Source organism: Toxotes jaculatrix, chromosome 1, assembly GCF_017976425.1.
Source record: "Toxotes jaculatrix isolate fToxJac2 chromosome 1, fToxJac2.pri, whole genome shotgun sequence".
In the NCBI taxonomy this organism is placed as follows: Eukaryota; Metazoa; Chordata; class Actinopteri; family Toxotidae; genus Toxotes; species Toxotes jaculatrix.
The window spans coordinates 29766689-29793059 of NC_054394.1; the positions used below are offsets into that span (position 1 = coordinate 29766689).

Here is a 26371-nt window from a genome sequence, read left to right on the forward strand (position 1 = left end):
TTTTAATGTTTCCTTTTTATTTCCTTTTATTTTCCTGCAGACTGAGGAAATGATGATCGGGATTCCCTGCAGATCTTCATCCTCAGGATCGGTGTGAGTCAAAGGGGAGGCGAACCCTCCCCCCTGGGGCCGGACAGCCAATCGGAGCCCTCCCTGGATTATCCAGCTCTTATAAAGCCTGAGGATGCTGAGGCTGCGGGAGCAGCGCCCACTTCAACTGCAAGCACCGGTGACCCGTCAGAGCGAAGTGTGTCCGGGAGAAACCGAACCGAGAAGTGATCAGCTGAAGAAGGAAGAGACAGAGAAAGAAGTGATGGAGCGCTCCAAGCAGACACCGTACGGCTCAAGCGAGAAGAAAGACGCCGGGGACAGCGGCTCCGTGCTCAACGGACACTTTGACGGGATGGTGAAGCGGCCAGCCGGCGGCACCGGGCGCGCCACCGCTCCCCAGGCTCCGGGCGCGGAGTCCGGCTCGCACCGACCGGCCAGCTCGGTGATGGAGAGCTGGAAGGAGGAGCGCACCAGGAGCGTGGAGGACAACGAGATGAGCCTCCCGTCCCTGGCCGCAGCCTACACCACCATCCTGCGGGGGCTCGGGGAGGACCCGCAGCGGCAGGGGCTCCTCAAAACCCCCTGGAGGGCCGCCACCGCCATGCAGTTCTTCACCAAGGGCTACCAGGAGAAAATTATAGGTGAGTTTTTAAATCCACAAAGCCGCTCAGAGGAGGCTGGGATTTGTCCTGCGGTCAACAGGTGGCAGGACAGACAGGGGAGAGTGGACACCTCCAAAATCCAGTGTAGACCCTTTCTGATTCACAGAAGAGTTGATGCAACTTTTTTTTTAGTTTGTGAATTCAGATAATGTGAAATCAGGACTTTTTTTTTTTAACTGATCTGAGAACAGCGGTGGAATAAGCAGCCAACATTTACTGAACGCAGCTCAGAGTGCTGGACCTCAGTAGTGATTTCACTGCATAATGTTGTGCTTTTTACTCCACTACATTCATTTTACAGCTGAAGTTACTTTGCACATTAAAAGTCAACAAAAGAAAACAAGTGATGAGTTTATAAAGTATTGTCAAACATTAAACTACCCAATAACCAATCAGGTAGTTAGATTAGCTCCAGCTTCACCACCTGCAATGTAGATGCTGCTTATTGATCAGTAATAATAAGACAATGTTATAATACATATTCATTCAGACTTGAGAGGAGCCATTCTGCTGCATAATCCATGTTTGTTCATGTATTTTTACTTGAGATTGATTGGAGGAGCCTTATTTTATTGAAGTTTTATAGTTCAGTATTTTCCCCTCTGTCCTCGCTGTCAGACGTTTAATTTAAACCGTTTTATTAACATTATCTGTTTATACAAGCTGGAGTTTTACGATGTCCTGCTGCTCACCGCTCATCATGACCCATGTCTGATGACTTTGTAGAAAATGATTTACAACCTGCGTGAGATGCATCTGCTAAATATCTAATTATTCCTCCAGACGCAGCCACAGGTTCAACTCTGTGTGTGTATATGTGTAGTCCTTCATTCCAAAACCCATGTTACTCTGGAGATGTCAGGGTTCAGGCTCTTTATGTGCCTCTGCCAGTAAAAGAATTTACATTCAACGTTTTTATTGCGTAAAATGAATATTTAAAGTAAAATGTACAGAAGGTATCAAAAGTAAATGTGCTCATGTGCAGAGGGAGCGACCCCCATCAGCATAATATTATTATACAGTGTAAAACTGAATTATTATAACTGAGCAGCATTTGATCTGGTTGTGGAGCTGAATTTAACAGTGTAGTGCAGTGCAGTACACGTACCTCACAGTGCAGTACATGTACCTCACAGTGCAGTACACGTACCTCACAGTGCAGTACACGTACCTCACAGTGCAGTACACGTACCTCACAGTGCAGTACACGTACCTCACAGTGCAGTACATGTACCTCACAGTGCAGTACATGTACCTCACAGTGCAGTACATGTACCTCACAGTGCAGTACACGTACCTCACAGTGCAGTACACGTACCTCACAGTGCAGTACACGTACCTCACAGTGCAGTACACGTACCTCACAGTGCAGTACATGTGTGTAAATGTACTTTGTGACTTTCCATTGCTGCATTTGCAGTAATCAGAGATAAATGTTGTAATTAATCCTGCTTAGAACTGACACACCTGTTTCCTGTTGCCTAAATGCAAAACAGATGTCTATTATTTTGAAATATTTCCTGTCAAATTAAAATCATGCAAATCAAAACTGTCTAGTATCAGTTAAACTCAGGAGTTAAACTGTGTGAAGATCCGAGTGAATCTTCCCTTTAGCTTCATTAAATCATCTGAGACGTCACTTTTCCACTTGTGTGGAGCTGAAACGATTGATCCATTACTGGATGAATTTAATCTCCACCTATTTTGAAAACTGATCAGTTGTTTGAGTCATTTTTATGTAAAATGCTGAATGTTTTCCACTTTCTGTTTTTTTCTATGAGAATTTTCTGCTTTTCTTTTCAGTTTTATCTGATTGTGAAGTGATTTTGGGTTTTGAACTGTTCGTCGGACAAAACGAGTCAATTGAAGATGTTATTTTGAGCTTTAGGAAACTGTGGCAGACATTTTTCAGCATTTTCTGACTAACTGACTAATCATAATCCTCAGATTTGGAAACGCGGTGACCAAGATCAGAATTTAAAATGGAAGTTTGGTGTGTTTGTACAGTTTGTCATGATGAATCTATACATCCGCCCCACAGTGAAGCCAGCTTTGATTGGACAAACAGCAGCCATCAGCGTGAAAAATAAGTTTCCTGCATCTCATCACGTGTCGTCTGCTTCACCTGTGCTTCCATGTGCTGCACTTTCACTTTGTGAGATTTGATCATGTACATCTGAGAAAAAGAGAAGAAGAAGAAGAAAAGGCTTTTTAAGGTGAAAGTCCAAGCAATGAAACTGATATTGATTCTCGGGGTCAGAGCTGTGTTGTGTTGTTATGAGACCCCTCAGCTGACGAAAGCTGCAGATCTGTCTCTAAGATTTATTTATCCGCTCCCCGGGCTCATGTTTGATCCATCCATACCGGCCGGCCTGCTGCTCCGGAGTCACTCCCAGAGAGCGGATTTGCTGAATCATGTGCGATGAGGAGAGGGAAAGAAAGAAAGGGAAAAAAAAAAGCACCTGGACGCGGGTTGATACGCGGTGTCAGGTCCATGTGGGGTGGCTTCTCCTCGCTACGGCGCGTTAGAGTGGCTGGAGTTGGGGATCCGCCCCCTCGTCTCTGCCTCGGCCTCCTCCAGAACTACCTCCATCTGGAGGTAGTTTGGCTGGTATGGGGGGCGTTTGGTGTGTTATGAAGCTGTAATGCTAAAGGAAGGAATGCAGTGGAACGAGAGAAGAAAGTGGGGGGCACCCAGTGACAAGATGTCGAGGCTTGACTGGTGGTTTTTCTGGTTCTGAGAAGATTCCTCCGGCTCAGACACGTGTTCAAGCACCGAGGTTACATCTACCTGAAGCTCACCAGCTCTCACCTCTGGACAGTGGATGGTCCAGATAATGATGTGTGTGTGTGTGTGTGTGTTGTTCAGGCTGTGGTGGCGGTGCTCTGTCCGCCTGCTGATTGGCTGCTGCAGGAGCCTCCCCTTTGACTTGTTGGAAAGCAGAACAACATGTAGGTTTTTTGGGACTGAAGCCTGAAACGATGGAAGTCTGTGGAGAGTTATAGTGTTTTAGGAGAAGTGTCACGCTGTTTGAGCAGTGTGCTCACGTGTGTGTGTGTGTGTGTGTGTGTGTGTGTGCAGGTCATGGGATCAGCCTTCATCACAACACGAGCCTAAAATCCTCTTGTTGTCGAGCACATGACCAACAGAACAGTAATGAGGGAAAGAGGCAGAGATTTAAGAGGAATTCTGAGCGTGTGATGTTACAGGAAACCTGTTAATGAAACTAAAACGTGTTTCGGTTTTTAGTTTTTGCCTTTAATTAACAAAAGTAATCGTCTGAATTATGGCTGCAGCTAAGAGAAGATTTGAAGTGTGAATAATCCCTAAAATATCAGAGATTTCACATGTTTTCAAACGGCTCATTCTGTTTGATCAACAGTTTAAAACCCAAATATTTTTAAATGAAGTGTCGTGGAAAAGAGCTGAGCTGTTTTCAGGCAGGATTTTTAACACGTGTCTTTTAAAACTTATTTCAGCTTCTCGAATGTGAGGATTTGCTGCTTTTCATCACTGCAAACTGAATATTTTGGATCTGAACATCTGGAAACATCAGCTTGAACTCTGGAAACTGTGATGAATGTTTTTCACCATCTTTTTTTTAATGTTTTATAGACAAAGCAATTAGTTGATTGATCTGAGAAGCAGATAAAAGATTAACGGTTACTGAAGATAATCATAAGCTGCAGCACCGTTAGCCTCACAGAGCTTCATGACATTTCTGTCAGTTGTGATCACATTGAGCTTCGTCACTACAGTAAAGTTCAACAGTTCAGATCAGACTGTAAACAAACCAACAGTTTACACAGATTATCTGAAACCACTGTGTTTGGAGGTGAAGCTGAAAGTGAGAGCTCCTGAAATGTTGTAATAATCTCTGACCAGAGAACAAGCCTGAGTTTGTGTTTTCATCGAGGAATCATTTTACTGTTCGCCTGCTTGTTTTTTTTTTTCTCGATTCGTCCGACTTGTTCTCAGAGACGTGACGGTTTTCCCAGATCTCAGATCTGTGATCGTTACACGACGGAACTGACGACACAACCATGAGACAAAAGGTTTAAAGAACCGGAACAGAACTCTCCTGCACTTATAACAACTACACTAACATGACATTACTTAGCACAATACCCAACACCTGTCTGAAGGACTGACAGCTGTTGAACAGCTGATTGTTCGGTTGCCCGGCAACAACAACGACAACACAAAAAAGGAGCTTTTGTGGCCTGGAACCAAAAGGCAGCAGAGAGCGTCAGGGAGTCGTCAGACTCGGTCAATAAATGAACAGAAACACAATTTCCTGAGACTCAGCAGATCTGAAAACACCACGAAGACTGAATATTATGGGATGTGAGGCTGTTTCTCAAACACACATTATGTACGTGTGTGTGTGTGTGTGTGTGTGTGTGTGTATGTGTTTATGTGTGTGTTTAAAGGAGGGCAATGTACAGGGGTGACTCATCATTACATGCCCAGGGTTACGACTACAGTATGTATAGGAAATTTGTGTGTGTGTGATCAACACACACACACACACACACACACACACACACACGCACGCATGCATCTGTCTGACTCATAAATGTTTATTTAGTCTTTCAATTAGTTTCCGGCTTCATTCAGAACATGTCAACATGTGGCCTCTCCACTGTGTGTGTGTGTGTGTGTGTGTGTGTGTGTGTGTGTGTGTGTGTGTGTGTGTGTGCGTGCAACGCTATTGAATGTAGAGCTGATGATAAGTAACACTGTCATTACCTGATACCCGCCTCGTCTTTCTGTCACCCAGGGCGTCCAAGCCGACCGTCCTCACCAGCTGCCCTTTATTTACTTAAGGTTGATTTAACGCCGTTTTCCTTCAGGGTGTTTGTTTGTGTGCATGCGTGTGTGTGTGTGTGTGTATGTGTGTGTACGTGAGATGCAACTTTCACTGTAACTGCTGGTGTCCTTACTGGACCATTCTGGTTTCTCACAGCAACACATTATTCATTTCATAGTTCTGTCCATTGCTCCTGTCAGATAGAAAAACTTTGTCGTCTCTCCTAAAGTTAATTGCAGACGATCAGAAAGGTTTTAACTCGTTACCACTGAGAAAACCACAGTGTTTGTGTGAATCATCGTCCATCACAAGCTGCTAACAGTTAATTCTGCTTATTTTAGTTGTTGCTAACTTCCTTGGATCGTTGCCCCTGTGTCTCCACATCATTAGCTTGGTGAGGAAAATGTTATCAAGGGGAAAAAAAAACTTGCTTTCACTCAAACTTTGTTCTTGATTACAAAACTTTGAAAACAGGATTAAGAGTTTATTACAGTGTGGAGCTGAAGGCAGATCCAGGATCTGTTTTTCCTGTTTGTGGGTTGATGAGGTTTGTGTCCAGGAGCTCGTTGGCTTCAGATGGATGAAGGACTTCTTGCTTTAGTGTTTCCTAAAGCAGCATTTAAAAACAATCCTATTGACTTTGATCACCTGACTTTTCCTGTATCACCACCAGCGAAGTGTTCCCTTGGAGAAATAGCTCAGAATCTCCTGGATGGATTTGCTCATCAGTTCTCGTCCAATCACAGCTCGAGACGATGAATCTTAATGACTTTGGTGATCTGATTTTCCTCTGGTGCCGCGTGAGGCTGATGTGTGTGGTTTTCATCCCACATGTGGTTTGAGCGTTGCCCTCGTGAACACGTTGATGTTTGCCTGTGGCTCAGATTGCTGCTATGCTAAGCTAGTCTTGTTCCTCGTGTCCTGGTCGCTTGCTCGGCTGTACTGTGCAGGGTAGAGAAACCGTTCATGTTAATAATCAGCTTTTCTTTCTTTAAAGTGCTGAAGTAGAAAATGACTCTGTGCTTCTTCATCCTGATGATATAAAATCCTTTTGTTAAGGTTGTTGCTCCCACCTGTCAGAGGACATTTGTGTAAAGTCAAATCTTTCCTCGTATTGTGCGATTATAGTGTCAGTGTGTGACCCCAGGTTGTGTTTTTCAGGTTCATTCTGGTGGCCAGTGAAGTTCAGGACCAATTTTAAGGTTCTTTTGATCCTTGATCCTTCCATCCTCCATTCTAGGTCCTACATGGTTTAGCTCCTGCCTCCGTTTCCAAGCTACTAAGCCCCGAACACGGCCGAGTGGCCACGTTCAGCCAAATTAAAAATCAATTGGTTCATATGCTTTCAGGTTTTTAACTTTACAAACAGTTTTACCTACTTCTCCAGTCTTCAAGTCTGTGTGTTAATATATATATGAAAGATGCAAAATGAAGTAAATAAGAGATAAGCTTGACCTTTGACCTTTGAACTTAAAAATCGTTTAAAAAAGCCTCTAAAGTTTGTTATGACTAAGACACGTTCGATGAAAGCCAACATTTGTTTACCCGAGTGTCTCAGTGTTTGGTGATGTTCAGGAGAAGCAGCGATCAGATCGATCAGATCGATCAGTCAGTGGACCTGAAATGAAAACGGATCCATCTCAGCCCTGAATGACATCACCTGAGGTCAAACTCGAGGCGCCAGAAACCAAAACCCCAACCTGCTGCAAAAACCAGGGCCGAACACCGCCATCGTGTTGTGTCGCAGACTGCGTCAACACAAAGAGTCGACGCAGACCTGCTGCCCTGTTTACACACACACAGTCACACAATAAGCAGCAGAGGCTGAAGCAACAAGTCAGCCTGTTCTCTGCTGTTGTGGTGACCTCGGGCCCCCTCGCCCCCCCCCCCTTCCCTCTAACAGATAGCAACTCAGGAAATTAAAAAGTGCCGCGGTGAGAGCGAGCGGCGTCTGCAGCGTCACAAACACAGAAGCGGTTTATTGAAGCCCCGGCAACCGAAAAATGCAATAAAGCAGCAGCAGAGACGAGTGTGCAGACGCACAGCTATAATTAGACGCCGGTGTTTGCCAGAGAGAAACACCGGAGCCGACGATAAAGGGAGCGGTCGAGGTGAATCGGGCGTCCTCTGACACGGCTGTGGGTGGAGTCTGCCGGTTTCCGTCCGTCTGTCCTCCAGGACAGAGGAAATAACGCAGGATGGCTTTGATTCACGTTAAGAAATCCAGAGATAAACAACAGAAAGGGACGTGAAATAAAAAAAAACAAAAACTTGTTCCATCGTTGAGGTGTTTGGAAGCTGCAGGAGGTTTTTCCTCTTCGTTTCATTTCTCCTCCTCTTTTTTCCACAGACGTGCTGAACGACGCCATCTTCGACGAAGACCACGACGAGATGGTGATCGTCAAGGACATCGACATGTTCTCCATGTGTGAACATCACCTGGTGCCCATCTTTGGCAGGGTGAGACACACACACACACACACACTGTGAAAGTTACCCTTCTTCATGGAAAGATGATTTTATACCATTATAAACTGTTTTTGGGTTCAAACTAAATATCTGAAGACGTCCCACTGAACTCTGGGAAGAGCGTGTGAGCGGGAATGAGTCGTGTTTCTCTGTGAAATAATCAGTAAACTGGATTTTTTTTTTCATACTGTTGGAGTCAGGGGCTTGGTGCAGCGGGGAGCAGTGGAACCACGGGGCCTCATCAGGTTTACGTTATAAACATCAAAGCCTCCAGCAGCTGGTTCAATAAACAGTTTGACAAACTGTTTCCTTTATGGTTTATATCATTTGTGTTTGTGCACAGTTGTTGTGTGTGTGTTCTGTTACCTGTTCTCGTGCAGATTTTATGTTTTGGTGACAGTAAATTTCTGTTCTGTTTATATTCAGCTGTAAGTCAGGCTTCCTCCTGTCTGTCAAAGTCTGTGCAGGTTGGTGGAAACAGTCTTTATGCGTGGTTTGTCTCTGTCTTCCGTTTGTCTTCAGGTTTGTCCCCGAGCTTTAGACGAAGCATATAGAAAAACTGAACATGGTGAGAGACGAGAATCGGAGACAACATTTCTCTCTGGTCTGAGCAGCAGAGACGGAACATGAGAAACAATCAGATTAGCCGAGATCTGTTTATCCGACGTTCACTTTTTGTTTTGTGTTTGTGTTTCTTTTGTCTCCTCCCTGCTGCTTTGACATCATTACTCTCCACTAAAAAGGCTGATTGGCCTCTTCCCTCTCTCTCTCTCTCTCTCTCTCTCCACCTTTTCTTTCTCTGCTCGCCTTATCCCTCCATCTTTGCCTGCAGGTGCACGTCGTTTAAGACAATAGGGGCTGGCAGCTGATCCTTTTCCACTGGTGTAAATGGGCTCTGATGACAGCAGTGAATCACACAAACACTTACCACACCTCATGTGTTAGTGTGTGTGTGTGTGTGTGTGTGTGTGTGTGTGTGTGTGTGTGTGTGTGTGTGTGTGTGTGTGTGTGTGTGTGTGTGTGTGTGTGTGTGTGTGTGTCTGTCTGTGTGTGTGGTGGTCATCAGGTGGCTGTTTATGTCCCTAAACCTCCTCCCTCCCCTTGCGTTGCCTCTTATCCAGCCTCTCTCATCTGTCTGTCTGTCTTTCGTGTCTCTTTGGTGACTCACCGCACAGAGACCTCCTCCTCCTCCTCCTCCTCCTCCTCCTCCTCTTTGTCCCCCTCCTCCATTGTTGCTCAGACGACGTGCAGGTAGCCACTGGCTGTTTGATAAACTGTTTCGATGAGCAGTTTATTACAGGCTGTCACATCAACTCTTTAGAGAGAAAATGCATCGCAGAACACATCTGTCGCTCGGTCTCACATTCGAGTCATCGCCTCCCCCGTGTGATGCGCTTCCTGTTGAAACAGCTCATTGTTGAGTTAAATATTCTAACACGAGCTCTCTGTGTGAGCTCATGTTAGAATATTTAATCCCTGTAGTTTTCAGCTGCATTGAAAATCCCTCAGTTTTGTTTTAAAACATTTTTTTTGTAGGGAATTGTGGAGAAAGTTTCCAGGAAGCGTACAGGCACCTGACATTTCACTGTCGCCTCATACAGTCTAAGAGACACAGAGCAACATCTGCATTTCATGTGAAGTCGTGTTTGTGTCCAGTATTCTCTCCTTTTAGCTTCGGTTTGGTCTCCACCGACTCCTGAGGAAAACATCTGGGCCTTTAACCGCTGAAAGCTTCCGGTCCTTCAGGTGGTGGATTCATCAGAGCTCGTTTGCCTGGAAACAAAGCCGATGAGCGCAGTGAACCAATCAGTAAAAGCCATGAACTGAAAGCGGTTGTAGCGCTGTTAAGATATACGCTATAACCTTGATGATTCCTCTCATTCTTCTCCTCCTTCTTCCTCTTTTTTTTTTTTTTTTTTTTTTTTAACCTGGCCCCAGCGTCGCTCACAGCATGCGGCGGTAAATGTGAACAACGCGAGCAGATAAGTGAGGAAGCAGCCGTCACAGCCGCTCTGTTTGATGTCCATATATCAGGCTGCTGCAGCAGAGACGCAGCAGAAGAAAGAATTGGAAGAAAAGGAGATATTTGCACGCTTGTTGCTGCTGCCCTTTCTCTCGTCTCGTCAACAAATTGCATTTGACATTTGAGTGGAGTGTGTGTGTGTGTGTGTGTGTGTGTGTGTGTGAGACAGAGAATTAGACCCTGTGGCCATCCACAGCAGTGATTCTCCAGCTGATGACTCCGTCTCTTCCTCCTCTCGTCTGTTGCTCGTCCACCTGTTCACTCGTTCACTCCGCCTCAGCGATGATCTTGTACCTGATGCAGTGGTGTCACGGTCGGTGGGTAAACTGTGACGAACCCCACCCCTCCCTCCACCGGCCAATCCTGACTGGGCCACATGACTTCTGTGTTCAGTGTGAAAGTAATGTAATATGTAATGTAACTATATAAATGTACTGGAGTACTGCGCTTAGTGTGTGAACTCGACTGTGTTTTAATGATGCTGGTTCTTGATTGTTTCCTGTTGGACCGACTGTAACGTGGCATCAGGAGGAAAATATTGTCCTGTGTTTTTGTTCCATGGTGCAGAAACTCACACACATCAGCTTTTCCTCATAATGGTGTATTTTCTTTTGTTTTCTTAAAGATTTTTTTTTTTTTTGCCTCTCAGTTTTACCTGTGTACTCACGCTGCCTCGAAGGCTAAAGTCAGGGAACAAAACACCAGATTACATGATGATGATTGGTTGTTTTGGGTTTTTCAGATGTCACCAGCTACACCCCAGTGTCTCCACGGCTGTTAACAAATGTCTCCTCATTCATTAATAAAAAAAAAAGTATTGTCTCCGATCCAGCTGCAGATTATGCGCATCAACCAGTATAAAACATTTGACCTTGAACTTTCCTCTTTGTCCAGGTTCACATCGGTTACCTTCCCAACAAGAGAGTCCTGGGCCTCAGTAAGCTGGCAAGGTGAGTAAATTTACTCTAATATGATAGAGTGTGTGTGTGTGTGTGTGTGTTAGAGAGAGAGAGAGCTAGTGTGTGTTTAAGCTGATTATTAAAACGTGTGTTAGTGTGTGTACTAGTGTAGAATCTGATCCCACTGACCCCAATACCTCAAGGCTTATCGCACTAACACCCCTTACTAACCCAGGACTGGACGCACACGACGCCTCGACACACGTCGATGACACAACAGCTGATCCATTCACATTATTAAGACTCAAACAAAGCTTTGCGGCTGCTGTAGCACCCGCTGCACACTGGGTGGCGCTAACTAAAACCGTTTAACATCCGGTTTCTGTCCCGATCGATCTGATATTGCTAACTTCGCTGCAAAGATCCATTTACACTTACATTTGGTTAATTTACGCGTCAGAGAGAAAAAATTTTTTTAATGACCCGTCTGATTGTTGAACTGCTCGTGTTTCTTGCTCCATTGACGTTTGCGGTCGTTTCCTTTAAGATTAGTAGAGAATCTATTTGTGTCACGTGAGCTGTAGCTGTAGCGTCCTGACTGTCCTCTGTGTACGTACAGTGCATCCTGCCTCTCCTCCTGCTGCCCGTCTGGTCTTGTGACATTTTCTCGCAGGTGGACGAGGTCGAATTTGTCCAAAGTGGTTTTGCTCACAGAGAAGAGCAGCAGGTCGAAGAGGAGGACGGGGTCATTTCTGAGGATCAGTTCATTTTCCTTCCGTTCCCTCGTTACACCAGACGAACAAAGTGCTTTGTGTTTTTAATGGAGCTCGATGACTCAGAGGAATAAGATATATGTTGTTAGTAGGAGACTTGTACTTAAGTAAAGGATCTGAATACTTGCTCCACACCACCACTGAGCCGTGTTCTCCCTTTTCTCTTTTCTCCTCCTCAGGATTGTTGAAATCTACAGCCGTCGACTACAAGGTCCTCGGGATAAGTTTTCTGTTTCACCAGCACAGACGTTTTATTTTGCTGTTCAGAGTTCAGTGTTGTTGAGATGAGACGTTGTTTGTTCTGTCTAACCTGGTTCATGTTTGTCCATCTGTGCGTCCACAGTTCAGGAGAGGTTGACCAAACAAATTGCCGTGGCAATCACCGAGGCCCTGCAGCCCACCGGCGTCGGCGTCGTCATCGAGGCGACGTACGCTTCTCGGTTTTTACACACGCTTCAGTCGTTCTTTGTACCATCCATCTTTATTTTCATCTCCTCCTCTGCTTTGGTTTCATTTCCTTCATCTGATTTTGTCTCCTTCCCTTCACCTCCTTTGCTTTTCTCCCACCCTCTCCTTGCCTCCTTTTCTTTACTTTCACTTAATCATCACTTTATTTCCTTTTATTTACTTCCACTCCTCCATCTACACTCCTACATCTCCTCCTGTCCTTTCTTCCTCCCTCCCTCTCCTTTTTGTTTCTTAATTTAAATAGTTCTTTTTTTGCACTTCTCGTCCTTCACTCCACTTCCTTTCCTTTCGTCTCACCTCCCTCTCTCCTCTCTCCACAGTCACATGTGTATGGTGATGCGAGGCGTTCAGAAGATGAACAGTAAAACCGTCACCAGCACCATGTTGGGAGTTTTCAGGGAAGATCCAAAAACCCGCGATGAGTTTCTGACGCTGATCAGGAGCTGAGGAGGAGGAGGAAGCTCCGCCTCCTCCTCGGCTCCTCCTCTTCCTCCTCCTCCTCCTGTTGCCTGGGGTTACCTCCACCTGCACGACCAGCTGTCGTGCTAAATGTGTGTGTGTGTGTGAGTGTGTGTGTGTGTGTGTCCATCTCACCAGAGGCAGTGGCAGAGTGTTTACTGTGTTTTCCAGTCGTTTTAATGGTCAGATGAGGCCGTTGACTGACTCGTTGTTTACTTTTAGGCGACGGGACAGACTTTACCCCCTTTAGGCCACGCGAGTTATCTGATATCAGTCAGCGGCAAAATACAGAAGAAGAGTTTACAAAAAAAAAAAAAAAATCCACCCTGAAAAAATACTGAGTGGTCAGGGACGCTGGAGGACAGTCTGTCCATCTGTCCGTCCGTCTGTCAGTCTGTCCGCAGAAGCTTCTCCACCTGTGCTGCCAGAGGTGGAGAAGACATGAATTAGTTGCAGCAAACCAACATTAAAAACGAGCCTTTCTTCAAAAGTTAATGCACATGAACCTAAAACTAGAGAAAATTTAATTGTGACGTGTTATATTAATTTGCTCAGATGTGGCCAAACATTTACATGCGACTGTGATAATGTCTAACAAATGATCAGTGAGATTCTGGTCAGGATCATTTTCATGTACCAGCCTAGTTTAAAACACGACGACAGCTTTTAAAGGCACATGTGAACAGATCTGAGTCTTCGTTTGAAATCTCACTTTAACACTCTGTCACTTCTCAAAACCCACAGTTTACAAACTTTACCGTCACTTCCTTTCCTTTTATTCAGACCTTCTTAGGTTATATCAGTGGATTTAAAACTAGATCTCACGCCATGAACGTTTTTATTACAAAGCAAACAAAAACAGCCGTTTCAGGATCAACGTTTGGCGCAAAGTTATTGGGAGAAAATGAGCGAAATGCAGACCGAAGTGAAAGGGCTGCATCTGAAAACCACCAGTTCTACAAGTAAATTAATTTTAATTTTTTTTTTTTTTTGTATCATCCTGTGAAAGGATCTGTCTTTGTGCCAACTCACCTCTCTATTAAAACCAAAAACGAGTTGAAGTGACGAGGCAGCCGGCGGGATGCTGCGCTGCAGACTCACTGTCTGAAAACAGAAAATATACATTTCCATGAGAGGCAAATGAAATGTGTGCGTGTGTGTGTGTATTCTTTACAGTGATCACCCCATCAGATGAACACTGTGGAGACAAGTGTGTGTCCTTGTATTAAGTCTTGTGATTTTTTTCAATTCAATGCGTCAAAATGTCCCCAGACAGATTTTGAGAGGTTTTAACTAGTGTAACGTGTTGACTGGAGCTGTGTGTGTGTGTGTGTGTGTGTGTGTGTGTGTGTGTGTGCGTGTGTGTGTGTGTGTTGGAGGGAAAATGAGCTCTAACAAACAGCTCTGATGTTGTTTTCGTGGCCTTGTTGAGAAGGACGGCCTGTTCTCTGGCCCCTTCGCCATCATTGTCACTTTATGTACTGTGTTCATTACAAAGACTTTTTAATCAAAGACAATAAATCTTTACTGTATGTGACAGAGACGACTGATTCTTCTCTACGCTCGTAGCTAACATGCTCACTTCATCACAGACTGAGTTAGCTTCATGTTCTGAGAGCAGCTCATTGGTTGTTGAGCCTTATCACAAGGTCAGAGAATTTATCATCAGCTGACTGTTCACCTGACATACAAGTCCTAACCAAGGTAATTAAGGCCTGAAGTGGAAGAGCGTCCAAACGTTTGCACAGGCCACAATAACTTTTTTCTTTTCTATTTTCTGAGTTCATAAAATAAAAAGTAAGTAATTACTTTTCATGTCTGTTTGGTGCAGATGAACATTTAGGTGAAGAGAGTGAAAACTTTTCAGAGGAACAGAGAATTAAACTGCACTTACTCTGTTCTTGATGAGGCTTCGTCCACGGTGGAAACTGGAAATCCTGCAAAAATAAAGTCAAGAAAACAGAAAATGACCTTTGAGGCCATTTTGTTTGGCAGCAGAACAAATGAAGACGTCTCTGACGTGTCGTGTTTCTGTGCTCTGGTTTTTAATTGGCTCTGAGAAGGTGAAGCAGATGGGTAGTTTGTCAAACGGTCAGACACAGGAAGGAGCACTGACGGGCCCACAGGGCTCAGGGTCAGGAGGCCTCTGGAGCCAGAGCCTCTGTTTGACGTAACTGTTAACCAAGTCAATCAAAAGACACAAGACAACTCTTTCATTCTGAGATGCCTTGCTGTTATGTAGAAGAGGTGGAGTGTCTTTCTGACTCTGTCCCCAGGAGCCCAATGTCTCATAATCTGTCCACAGTCAAACCTCCACAGCTGAATGAAGCTGAAGCTCACAACTGGAGGAAACGTCAGCTGAACTGGAGGCAGATGAAGCGGCCCTGTTTTTTGCTCCAGGGCCCCTCAGAGGGTGAATCTGACCCTCTGAGGGGCCCGCACTGGGCCCAGTGCGAACAGCAGAGACGTGGTCTGGAAGCCTGACAGAGGCATGACTCAGCAGCTATGGCCCGAGTTTTGTAACATCACATTCATGCATTTCATTCAGCATCACCTCACAGCAGCGAGGCCCGGCCTTCAGACCTGATCCTTCCTGTGCAGAGCGTATGTTCAACTATACAAACTCTACAAATGACAACAAAAAAAAAAAATATGTCTGCGTTGACAGTTTCCACCTGGTTCAACAAAGCACAGAGTATCTGGACACAAAGCACAGAATTCAGTTCCCTTTCAAAAGGCCTGATCAAGGCTTTAATTTAATAGTTAAAGTCTCGTGTTAATTATAAAATATCTTTGCATCTGATTCTGGGCTGTAGGGAAACATGATGCCTATAAACCAAGAGTAGTATTCCTGTGCAGGAGGCTGTTAGTGAAGACTTTAGCATAAACTTTAATGTGTCTTAAAGGAATAAATCATTTTTAATTAGTTAATCAATTTATCCATTTTCCGTTGTTTGTTTGGTTTCAGGTCACATTCATTTGATTGTTTTTATCATTAGCGGATATTGTTGTATGCTGCTTTACTGGTTCTCCATTATATTTCACACATAAACGTAAAACAGGAAGCTGAATTCTATGTGGCATTAAACATCTTCAAAAGTGATGAATCCTGCAGAAACAGTTAGTAAATCATTTTTACTTACGTCACCTGGTCAGGTGATGACATTCAACCAGGTGAGACGGCTTCACAAACACTGACCTACAGGCTGCGTCGTGTAAACTGCAAACTACTGTTTGAACCTGTGAAAAGTCACAAACTGCAGCTTTAACAAGAAAATTCATTCATTCACATGTAAAGAGTCGCCCCAACCAACCAAACGCTGCCGACAACCAAAATCTTCATCAACAAAATAGTTTTTTCTTCAATTTAATAAATAAATAAATTCAAAGTTCAAAACTTTGAAACACTGGCGCCCTCTAGTGGTGAAACCAACAAACCCTTTGGCAGAAACGGATGCCCTCAAACCTTCGCTCCTGTAAAAACAGCAGCTGTGTCTCGCCTTCAGTCGCAGCTCTGCAGGAGAAAACTCAACATGCGACTGAATTTGAATTTGTGCTCATTTTATATCAACAGTTACATAAAGAACAAGAGAATAAAAACTGCTTTTGTGACCATGAGTAGTTTCACAGTAGAAAACTCTTTGGTTGTGTTTTCTGTTTATGCAGCTCATTTCTGACTGACTTCAGACTCTGGATCGTGACCTTTAACCCCTCGGACTGAGCTCGAGCTACGTAATTCTGCTCTCAGAGTTGGAAGCTGTTCAAGGACGAACCTGTGAGTTGAAAAGTTTTGGATGAAAGATTTTTGCTGATTTGTTTAAAATGGTTAAAACTGTTTTTTTTTTTTCTTTTAGAGATAAGACGTTAGACTCAGTATCTGTTTCCCATAATACTCTGAAACAAACAGCTGAATTTAGGCGTTACATTTAATTTGTTAAGACCTTTTGTTCAAAATCCACCTGAGCCCTGTTCCACTGAAGCTGAGTCACACACACACAGACACACAGGAGGAGCTACGTTTTTTTTTCTTTTGTTTTTTATGTATAACGGGGCATGCCAAGTCACAGCATTCTGGTTTGTTGCGACAAAATTACAGCAAGACACATTGAAAAACACTTGAATGTATTTCCACAAACACACAAGCGCACAGACACACACATTCTCACTGTCACACACTCATCCACACATTTTTTTTTTTTTTGTTGTACAGACCAGAATAATTCATAACTTCATATCAGCATTAAGAAGTACCTACAGAGTAGAGAAACAACAGGGGCGGTCGTCGAGCTCACCGCCGCAGACCACGTTCACACTGCACGCTTCGAGGTTCAACTCAGATTTAAGTTTGTCTTTTCATTAAATCAGTCGCTTAGTTTTTCAAAAGCAGCACAGACACGAACGTGACACATGAAGCTGATTCGATTAGTGAAGGTTTAACGGCTCAAAACACATCAGTTTATTTTAAAAGTCACTGAAATCAGACTGTGAGCCTTTAACTTTGAAGACATCCTCCAACTTGTCCACCCTTCAATCACTTCTGAACAATAAGTATAAAGTTAGTATTTTTGACATGAGTGCATCGCTTCTCATGAAGTGAGCACTGAGACGAGCACTGAGACGCGCTGGCATCGTCTCCTCAGGATTTGGAGAATTGGTAATTTAAACAAAGGATGATCCAGATTTTTATTAAAGCTGAGGCCAATTTCAGTGAATCGCTCCAAAATACAATACAATACAACCATCTCCACACACAGTGGTGAGCTCTGAGGAGGCTGACGCACAAGCAGCATCAGTGGTTTGGCTGCAGTGTGAACGTGACCCGACTCCGCTGTCGCTAGTTTCATTACAGTTTTTAAAGTCCATATAAAACCATTTACATTTGGGGTAAATGTCTCGAGTACAAAAAAGGCACTGCCATTTGTTATTCTAAATATGACTTTCCCAGCCTTGTGCATGCAGTTTTAAAATATAAATTACACTTTTTTCAATTTCCTCCTTTTCCTTTTTTCTGCGTTTTCTTCAATTTTTTGTCTTTTTTGTGTTTTTTTATTATTAAACATACAATATTCTTTTGTCAAATATATACGTAAGCCTGCAGTCAATACAGGACATCGGCTCTTTGATAAAATAAAACTAAATGAAGTAAAAGACGCACAGTCAAGCGGTAACACTTCGTTACAGAATGGATGCTGCTGAATTTACAAAAAACAAAAACAAAAAAACAACAACAACAACAAAAAAAGTCTTGGCATCCCATACTGACATAAACTGAATAAACTGCAGAATCTATGACAAAAATAAAGGATACAAAACATCATATATGTCTTGACTTAAAGTACATTAAATGTTTTTTTTTTTTTTGGAATATCAAGGCGTAATCTAACTGTTAATACTGCAGCGAGCACAGCGTTAGAAGCGTTCCTGGACACCCACAGAGCCGATACGCGTTTAGAAAAAATAAAAACAAAGCATTTGGTTTGAGGAGATGTGTAAAATGATCCGGACCTCAGAGCTGAAACCCTCCACTGTCCCGTCACAGGCTCCATGTTCTGAGCCCACACAGGCGTCTCCCTGACCCAGAGATGCTGCAGGAAACCAGGGTGGAGCAGAAACTGGAGGCCTGTGGTGCTGATTTCTAGTCAACGTACAAAACATGTAAGTTTACTCTGTTTTATCACCTAGAAAAATCACATTAACTCAGGTTACTTAAACACTGTCTGTCAGTATTTCTGTCAAATGAGGCGCAGATGAGAATTAAAGAATTAGTGTTTTTATGCACAATGGGAATAAAATCTCCTGAACTGTGTATAAACATGTTTTTAACTCAAAAATGGCAAAGTGAATTAAAGTGAATAACAATTCTACAGCTTCACTAATCCCTTGTGTTATATTACTGAGTGCAGCTTGATCATCTTAACGTGCGATGTAAAACATTTACAGGCTATGTCGGGTCAAATCCTCCACTTTTCCTTATACAGACAAAAAATCCCATGAAAAGACCAAAACCAACAATGACTCGATCCTCAGTGCTGTGTGTGCGTATGTGTGTGTGTAGTTACTCGGTCTCACACACACACACACACACACACACCATCCTGGTGTTAGAAATACTCCCTAGAGCACCAAATGTGGATTAATCCGCTGCTGAAAATAGTCCCCAACAGAAACATACACTATTCCATGTTTGTTTGATAATTACTGAAAATTTGAAAGTAAAATTTTTTGACATCTTAATGAAAAATGAGAACCAGTGACAGGAAAGAACTTCCTGCAGTTCAGAACGTTCTGAGACATGGACCAACACGTTGCGGTGCTTGGCTTTTTCATGGAATCCGTCCACAATAAGAAAAATACAGAATAATGCCGCCGTTACCGCTTAAAGTAACAGAAACTTCTCCCACTCAGAACCATAAACCACAGCACCAGGTTCAGACTCCAGATCTCCTAGATCTCCTATATCCTATTCCTATCCCGATGACAGGGAAGCCCGGAGCGGACCAGTCTACTTCCTGGCCTGCCAAAACAACACCATCGCTGTTTCGTTTGCTTCCCGCTGCGCTCCGACACCGAAACGTCACAGGAAACATCTCAACGTGACACTGATCGATACAAACGAGATTATAGTTCAACAACAGCAACAACAAATAAAAGGAAATAGTCAAAGTCAACAATAACTATGTTAATATTTGAGATGTACGTATGGTCACCAGCCATAACATGTTAATACATATGGTACTTTAAATAATAATACACCTAAATGAGTAAAAGTATCACCTCTGCAAAAAATTATGAAAAAAAAAAGAATAAATAATTGTATCTACTTTAAGTACTGATTCATATGGCAGTGACACTCAAAGAGTCTGAACACGATGAGATCCTGACGCAGGAGCATCAGAAAAAAAAAAGACGATGTTAGAGGTGTAACATCAGTTTTCCCCCATTCAGGATTCAAATGGGTTCATGTCACATTCGTGCTTTGGTGGAATCTTCGTTCACAAACCTACACGTGACGTCTGATCGGCTCTTACACACTCAAAGCACGAGAGCAGAAAACACATCACGTGACATGTCACGACGGCAAAACTACAACACACACTCTTCTCCTGTGGTGTGTGTGTGTGTGTGTGTGTGTGTGGACTGTTTGCTCCAGACAGGCACCATGACTGTGTTTCTGCATGTTTTAGCTCCTTTAATCCAGGTCACACGCTGAATGAATCGCTGCTGGCTGTTTTTAAAGTGCACTGTAGTGTTTTAGATTTCTATATTACATTTTCCCAGACTTGTAGATAGCCAGTGGTTTCTATTATAGTATGAGACAGAGGTTGTGTAGACCTGAAACTCGTCGGAGGAGGTGCAGAGCTCTACGAATAAAAAAAAGAAAATGAATCAGCAGGTATATGGATAAACTGACTCTATCTGGACTGTTGGTTGGATAAAACAGGCTAAAGCTGAACTGAAAACATCATATTGGGCTCTGAGAAACTGTGAATGCCATTTTCACTATTTGAAATATTTCATATACTAAACCATTAACTGAGAAAATAATCAGCTGATTAATCGATGATGAGAATCGTAAGCTGCAGCCCTGGTCTGCACAAGATGCTGACACGTGTGTGATTTGAACTTTGTTAGGAAAGTGTCACGACTATACAAATTAATTTTAATACCATATTAGAGTGAATGGAAACTTGGGTTAATGAGAAAGTCTAAAATAGTTGTCAGTAATGTAGAGTCAAAGTAAAAGGGCTAAAACATGCACAAACTCTGAAATGGTCCTTTAACTGTGTCAGTTCAGGCTGAAATAACATCCACCATCAGACAAACAGAAATTATTTTGTCAGCGAGAGCTTTTCGTCTCTGCCGCTTGACTTGTGTCTCTTCTGTCCACTGAGACTGTAGCTCTGCAGTGGAGAGTGAGTGTCGATCTCATCTCTTCAATCTGCTCCGTTTCATTCGGCTCCAAAGCACAAAACTGTTGCTCGAGCCTTGAACATTTGGATTTTAGTGTATCACATTATCATATCAAGTGCAGGATACTAAAGGAAGTACTATAGAATTCCAACAAACTAAAGAACAAACTAAACAATAATAATCAATGAGCCCCGCTGACGACCACGCAGGGTCAGGACTCTGAAAGCGGCACAGGAGGGAGTTTCCTAACCAGCTTATTTCCATATAAACCTGTTCTTATATAAAGTCTGTTTTCCATACACAATAAACTGAGGATAAATATTAAGACACAGAATAACCATGAGATTCAGAATTTAAAAAAAAAAAGAAAGAAAAGAAAATATATTCCATGTAGGCCTGCGCCGGCAGAGCAGACAGAAGACCATGTTACACTGCAGCCCTGATTTTCCCCCACAGTGCCTGCGTGTCCACGGCCTTCAGCGTCTGCGTCGCCATGACTGTGTTTGGCCAGAAGGTGGAGGTAAGCACTAACGAGACAATCTCTGGGAAAACTACCCTTCATGGATTGACAGTGTGTGATTTCTCCAATGTTGCAATCATCTCAGCAACGCGGTCAGCGTGGAAACCAAATCGACCTCCTGTTTTTGTTTTGTTTTGTTTTTTTTTCTGCTTTACACATTTCACAATCTTCCTTCCCATTGAGAAAGATATTTAGTTGTAACATGCAGCTTAAGCACATCACCCTGCTTTAGAAAAATAACTGAGCCCGGTATCTGAACATGCAGACAGATGCCACTGACGACACAGCCGTATTCATCTCCCATTTACGTGTACAAAAACCTACGTTTTCGTGTGTTGTGCCTACAAAGGCTCTGAATTCAAAGAGTTCATACAGTACATGCTGTGGATAAACAATGTGTAACTGACCAGCGCCCTCCCCCTCCTCCACTCACTCTCATGAACAGACTGACTGGACATGACATCTTCTTCCTCCGTCACCCTCAGCCGATCAAAGGTCCTGCCTCTGATGTCCTTCTCCTTTAAACATCCGCTTCCCTTTCCAGTATCACCTCAGCTTGATTCCTCCTTCTTCTACTTTCTGTGTCTTTCTCCGCCTCACCTTCTTCCTCTCATCCCTCTTCACACAGCTGCTCTACCTCCTTCTCTCTCCCTCATCCTCCTCCCTCCTTTCTTTTGGTAAATCTTCGAGCCAACGCGTCTCTGTTGTTGGCTGATAAAATAAAGAATAAGCAGGTTGGTTGTAAACTAGCGTGACGGCTACTCATGGGACGTAAAGGTGGTGCAGAGCCAGAGGCTTTACAGAATATCACACAATTCATACCTGAAATTCATACATGTGTCTGTACCCTTTGAAAGTAGCATCATTATGTAAACAATAAATACATACAACACAAATAAATGATATTTTGCCACCCAGTACTGAGCGAGAGGCCTTCCCAAGCTCCAATCCTGGACACTCTGTCCTCACTGACAACAGTCCAGGAAATCCCAGACTTCCTCCTGCGTCGTTGTAGCTCTGCTTGTCTCGTCTTGTTTTTGGGTCTGAGGTACTCTTATGGATATGAAGGGTGCCACGAGCTGTGGTCAGTGTGCAGGGACCAGAAGGTGTCGGAGAGGGAAGGGGCCTCAGTCCCACTGGGCCCTGATCCACAGGCCAGCGTCTCCCTTCTGCTGGAGCTGACTGGACTGCAGCACTGCTTCTGGACTCCCCGGGGGGTGAGGGGGAGAGGGGGGGGCGCTGTTCACACACTGTCCAGGCCATGTCTAATGCTTTTCTCTCTCCTCACCCAGACGCAGGTGACCGTGAGCATGCTGGCGGAGCAGGAAGTGTGTTTTTCCGACCCAATGGACGGTGCCAATGTGATAGCTTGTGTTAGCCGTTGGATGATCGGCTGTCTTGTGTTTCTTGGATCCCGCCCGGTCCTTTGGTTGAGCTCTACCATTGGCTACAGGGAGAGGGGACGGGAGGGCTGGTGACCTCGAGGTGACTTATGGTGAGAGAGCCTCGTGAACCTGCGCTGTCCTGCTGCTCTCACTCAAGTCCTCATTTCATATTGTTGACGTGCGGTCGGCACCGTCTAAAGAGGGGACGGAGAGAAGAAGTGGCATTAGGGTTTAACTCTGTAAAAACAAACTTTATGTCCATTTTACAAATGGACATAAAGAGACAAACAGATGCTTCAGATTACCCTGCGCTGGCTTTCTAACTACACTGAGAGCCTAACTGGGCTCTGAGTGTATATTCTTCTATTTCTATTTAAACCATAAACAGCAATGACTCGACGTTCCTCCTAACCGTGACACATCATTTTGGACAGCAGAGTGTTTACTGTACAACTGTCTGACTAAAAATTCATCTGATTTGAAGGCTCGTGGTGATCCTACTGTGCCACAAGCCGTGAACAGTGAGGGGCCAGGGCCCACACTGTCACGGTGAGAGAACAGCACATCTGTCAAAACACTGATACAGCCTTTCAGAGAAAAACAACAGTCTGACAGCTGTTGGCTCTGGTGTGGCCTGAAGAGGAAAATGTTATCAGGCTTCGCACTGGCGGACATTTTTATTACACAAAAATAAAGCCTCCATTATGATACTGAAAGGGCAGGTTCATGCCACTGTGAGCTGCTGTTGAATAACGCAGCAAAGCACAGAATATGATCTACTATAGTGAGTAAATAAGAGCAGCTGAATGTAAGTGACATTAGAAACAGTATTTTATAGCCAAGCAGCTGGATTCACTGTGGATCAGTCACCAGCTCTGGGTGGTGTTCTGGGTACATTCCTGGTGCTGGTTTGGATTCAGTTACCAACCACAGCCAGCCTGATGTCTGGGTGCAAGAGACTAGAAAAAGGCAGAACTCTGATTACGAAGGAGTTTCTGAAGTTAAACACACTCCTTTGTTCTGCTGCCCAGTTCTGCTCTACATGTAAAACACAGCCTACTCCTGACACACACACACACACACACACACACACACAAAGCAGCACTTGTCCACTGCTCTGTGCCGAGCACTGAGGCCCACTGTCTTCACCTCAGGAGTTTTCGGATTGGGGGGAGTTGGCACCGACTTTAACCCAGACTAAAATTCACTGTACATGGGAACGTTCAGCACAGCCCAGGTCAGCCAATGACCGACGTGATAGACTTAAAGTCTTTCACTTTCACAATTGCTATAACCAGACCAAGTCCATTGTTTCTGTAGTGGGCTTGTCTGGTTTATGTGATGGAGTCAGCTTATAAGATGTGTGAGACCCCCTCAAAGGCAGCACATCATTTCAAAATTCAGAAAGGTTTAGGATATTGGCTTGGATGAAAAACTAAGACAAAAAAATAGTATTTTTATATTTGAAGTCTCCGTCTGAACACCAGACTGTCCCCTGTCCTCATGAACATGCACCTGTAGCAGCAGGACCATAACGAGGCCTCACAAACGCGGTGATGGGAGGTCACATTGTGAATGCAGCAGACAGCTGTGCTGAGTCCCAGCTTCAACTTAGTTTACTTTGATGTCGCATTGTTAGAGGATAACGTGGATGAAAAACTCAGCATGAGATTTCCATGTATAAGTGTCTGCGTTTTAAATATGATGTAATCCTACAAATAAGGTCGTACAGCAGCATCATATCTGATGATGTCAATAACTTTTCTCCTCTGACTCTTCCCCTTTTATTTCCCTCCTGAGCTGAACTCAGAATAGCTGTCAGATTTCAAACTTGGCAGGTTTCTGACGTGCTTGGCCAGACTGGACCAACAAAATCATGCACATCTGAAAAACCGTTGCAGTGCTCCAAGTAGACTGGAGTTATCGATGGGCCTGGACCTCCAGACTTTAATCTGTTCACACAACAGGATAATTGACTCGGGGTTTGAATGGGCCAGTCAGCCTGAAGATCAGCGTTAAGATCAACTAAAGTGACCCAGCCTGAAAATGACTCAGTGAACGATGGACTGATAAGACTTCTGGACACTTTGGACTCTGTTTTTGGCTTTAAACATAACACAGAAGTCCCGGTGAGTCAGACTGCTGGACTTAACAGAAGCTCTTATGACTGAAGTCTGAGGGAGTGAGAGAGACACTGACAGGAGGGAAACCTTACATCTCCAGAACAGCTGTATTAAACTCATGTATTAATGTCATGGTTTAATATTTAGGATGCATTAAAAAGTGTGTGTTACCTCCCAATGCGTGCTCTGTCATACTCAGACACAGAGACTCAAGGCGATTGTTGATGTCCGGCTCTGTCACTGGTAACTGGAGATCTGTACAGGAACACATTTGAAGCAACATCAGGATCAGTGACAACAACACAAACACATAATGTGGACAAAACGTCCTCATGATTCAGGTTCAGGTTCAGCAAATTAATCCCATTACTAATTATTTTCTACGATTTCTGACCGTATTTAAAACAGTCGATGTTTTTTCTCTTCTGCTTGTGTTTGCTATTTTCTTTCCTGTTTCTATACTTAATCACTTCAGAGTTTCTGACTAGAGCCAAGACTATAATAATGTTAAATGTATGTTAATGTAATGAATGCTCATCACATAAATTAAACTGTACACATGACCTTTCTCCTTTGTGTCAAACTTTCTGCAGGTCTGCCGTTGGATATCTTGGCTTCGACTGTGAGCAGGATGAGTCTGTTTTGTAGATGGAAAGGTTGAGGCTAGAGGGGAGGAGTGAGTGTGTGTGTGTCTGTGTGTTTGTGTCATTGGGGGGGGGGGGGGGCTATATTTGGGCCACAGTACAGCCCGGCAACCCTATCCAGCCATTTAGCCCCTAGCTGAGTCTTCAACACAGGCTGGGCGGTGAAAATCCCTTGTGGCCAGAGAGAAAAGCTGAGTTAGGCCCAGTAGTCCACAGCAGGCTATTTATAGACCCCCCCCCCCCCACCCCCCCAACCCCCAAACACACAGACTTAGAATGACACAAACACACACTGAAAAAAACTGGATGGACACACAGTCTTCAACCCCCCCCCCCCAAATTTTCTGTACTGTGTCTCACTTAATAAGTGTCTTTATCCACTGGCTGGCAGAGAGACAGAGCGTGGTGGGGGGGGGGGGGGGGGGGGGGGGTGGACAATGTCTCGCCATTCAAATCAGTAACTCTGGCCGAGACCCAGCTCTAGCTACCCTTGAGGGTGAGTGCTATGTGTGCATGACTCTGCAGAGTTGTCAAAGAGGGAGAGATGGAGGGATGGGAGAGAGAGATGAAGGCACATAGGGAAAGAGAGAGAGAGAGATGGGAAAGTTAAGAAAGAGAGTGAATCAGGAAGAGGAGGAAGGGAAGGAAAGTGGGCCAGGGAGCCCCGTCCTCCTGCACAAAGAGCCTCATTGTGAGCCTCCTCTGACTCTTTCCTCCCTCCCTGCCTCCATCTCTTCCTCTCTCACATTCAGCCTCCTCTCTCCCTCCACCTAACTTCCCTCCTCTCTCCTGCTTTTTTTAAATTTGTTTTTCCTCTTCATTCTAAAAAGAGACACTTGTGGTGTGTGCTTGTGTGTGTGTGTTTGTGTGTGTGTGCGTGTGTGGCAGAGCAGAGGAAGTCCTCGCTTGTCCTATTACTGTCCACTGTTCCTGTGGGACAAAGTCCAGTCAGCAGAGGCTACTACAGGTCACTCTAGCTTTTGTCAATGGTTACCATGACCCAAGCCTGCGTGGACACTGTGTGAGGGGACTGTCAGGGACAGGAGGGTTCCAGGGGGGGGGCAAAGAGGCAGCTCATGTCAGAAATTCACAAAGTCAGCTCTTTCATTAATTACAAAAAGAATCCCCCCAATTACAAGGAGCACTTAGAATGCCTTTATATAAGAGCAG

The 26371-nt window shown here is 44.1% G+C and overlaps 2 protein-coding genes across 2 annotated transcripts in view; one reads left to right on the plus strand and one right to left on the minus strand.

The window, feature by feature from the left end:
* Positions 1 to 211: 211 nt before the first annotated feature.
* gch1 (GTP cyclohydrolase 1) lies at positions 212 to 14155 on the plus strand. Its single transcript, XM_041037836.1, has 6 exons — positions 212 to 692; positions 7878 to 7987; positions 10914 to 10969; positions 11871 to 11902; positions 12035 to 12119; positions 12480 to 14155. Exons 1-6 carry the CDS (start codon positions 314 to 316, stop codon positions 12604 to 12606), a joined length of 789 nt encoding a protein of 262 aa, XP_040893770.1. The 5' UTR covers positions 212 to 313; the 3' UTR covers positions 12607 to 14155.
* Positions 14156 to 17417: 3262 nt separating this feature from the next.
* Positions 17418 to 26371, minus strand: part of samd4a (sterile alpha motif domain containing 4A) — a 43224-nt gene continuing 34270 nt past the window's right edge. The window contains exons 12-13 of the mRNA XM_041037707.1: positions 24729 to 24812; positions 17418 to 22628 (exon numbers count right to left, since the gene is read on the minus strand). Of these exons, the coding sequence (XP_040893641.1) occupies positions 22600 to 22628; positions 24729 to 24812 (113 nt within the window). The 3' untranslated portion in view covers positions 17418 to 22599. The remainder of the gene's footprint in view (positions 22629 to 24728; positions 24813 to 26371) is intronic.

What these genes read in the sequence shown, in the direction of transcription:
- gch1 (XM_041037836.1), top strand. Translation starts at nt 314, where the DNA reads ATGGAGCGCTCCAAGCAGACACCGTACGGCTCAAGCGAGAAGAAAGAC. An exon ending in CTACCAGGAGAAAATTATAG is followed by an intron (nt 693 to 7,877) that starts GTGAGTTTTTAA and finishes TTTTTTCCACAG; the next exon opens with ACGTGCTGAACGACGCCATC. An exon ending in GGCGTCGTCATCGAGGCGAC is followed by an intron (nt 12,120 to 12,479) that starts GTACGCTTCTCG and finishes CTCTCTCCACAG; the next exon opens with TCACATGTGTATGGTGATGC.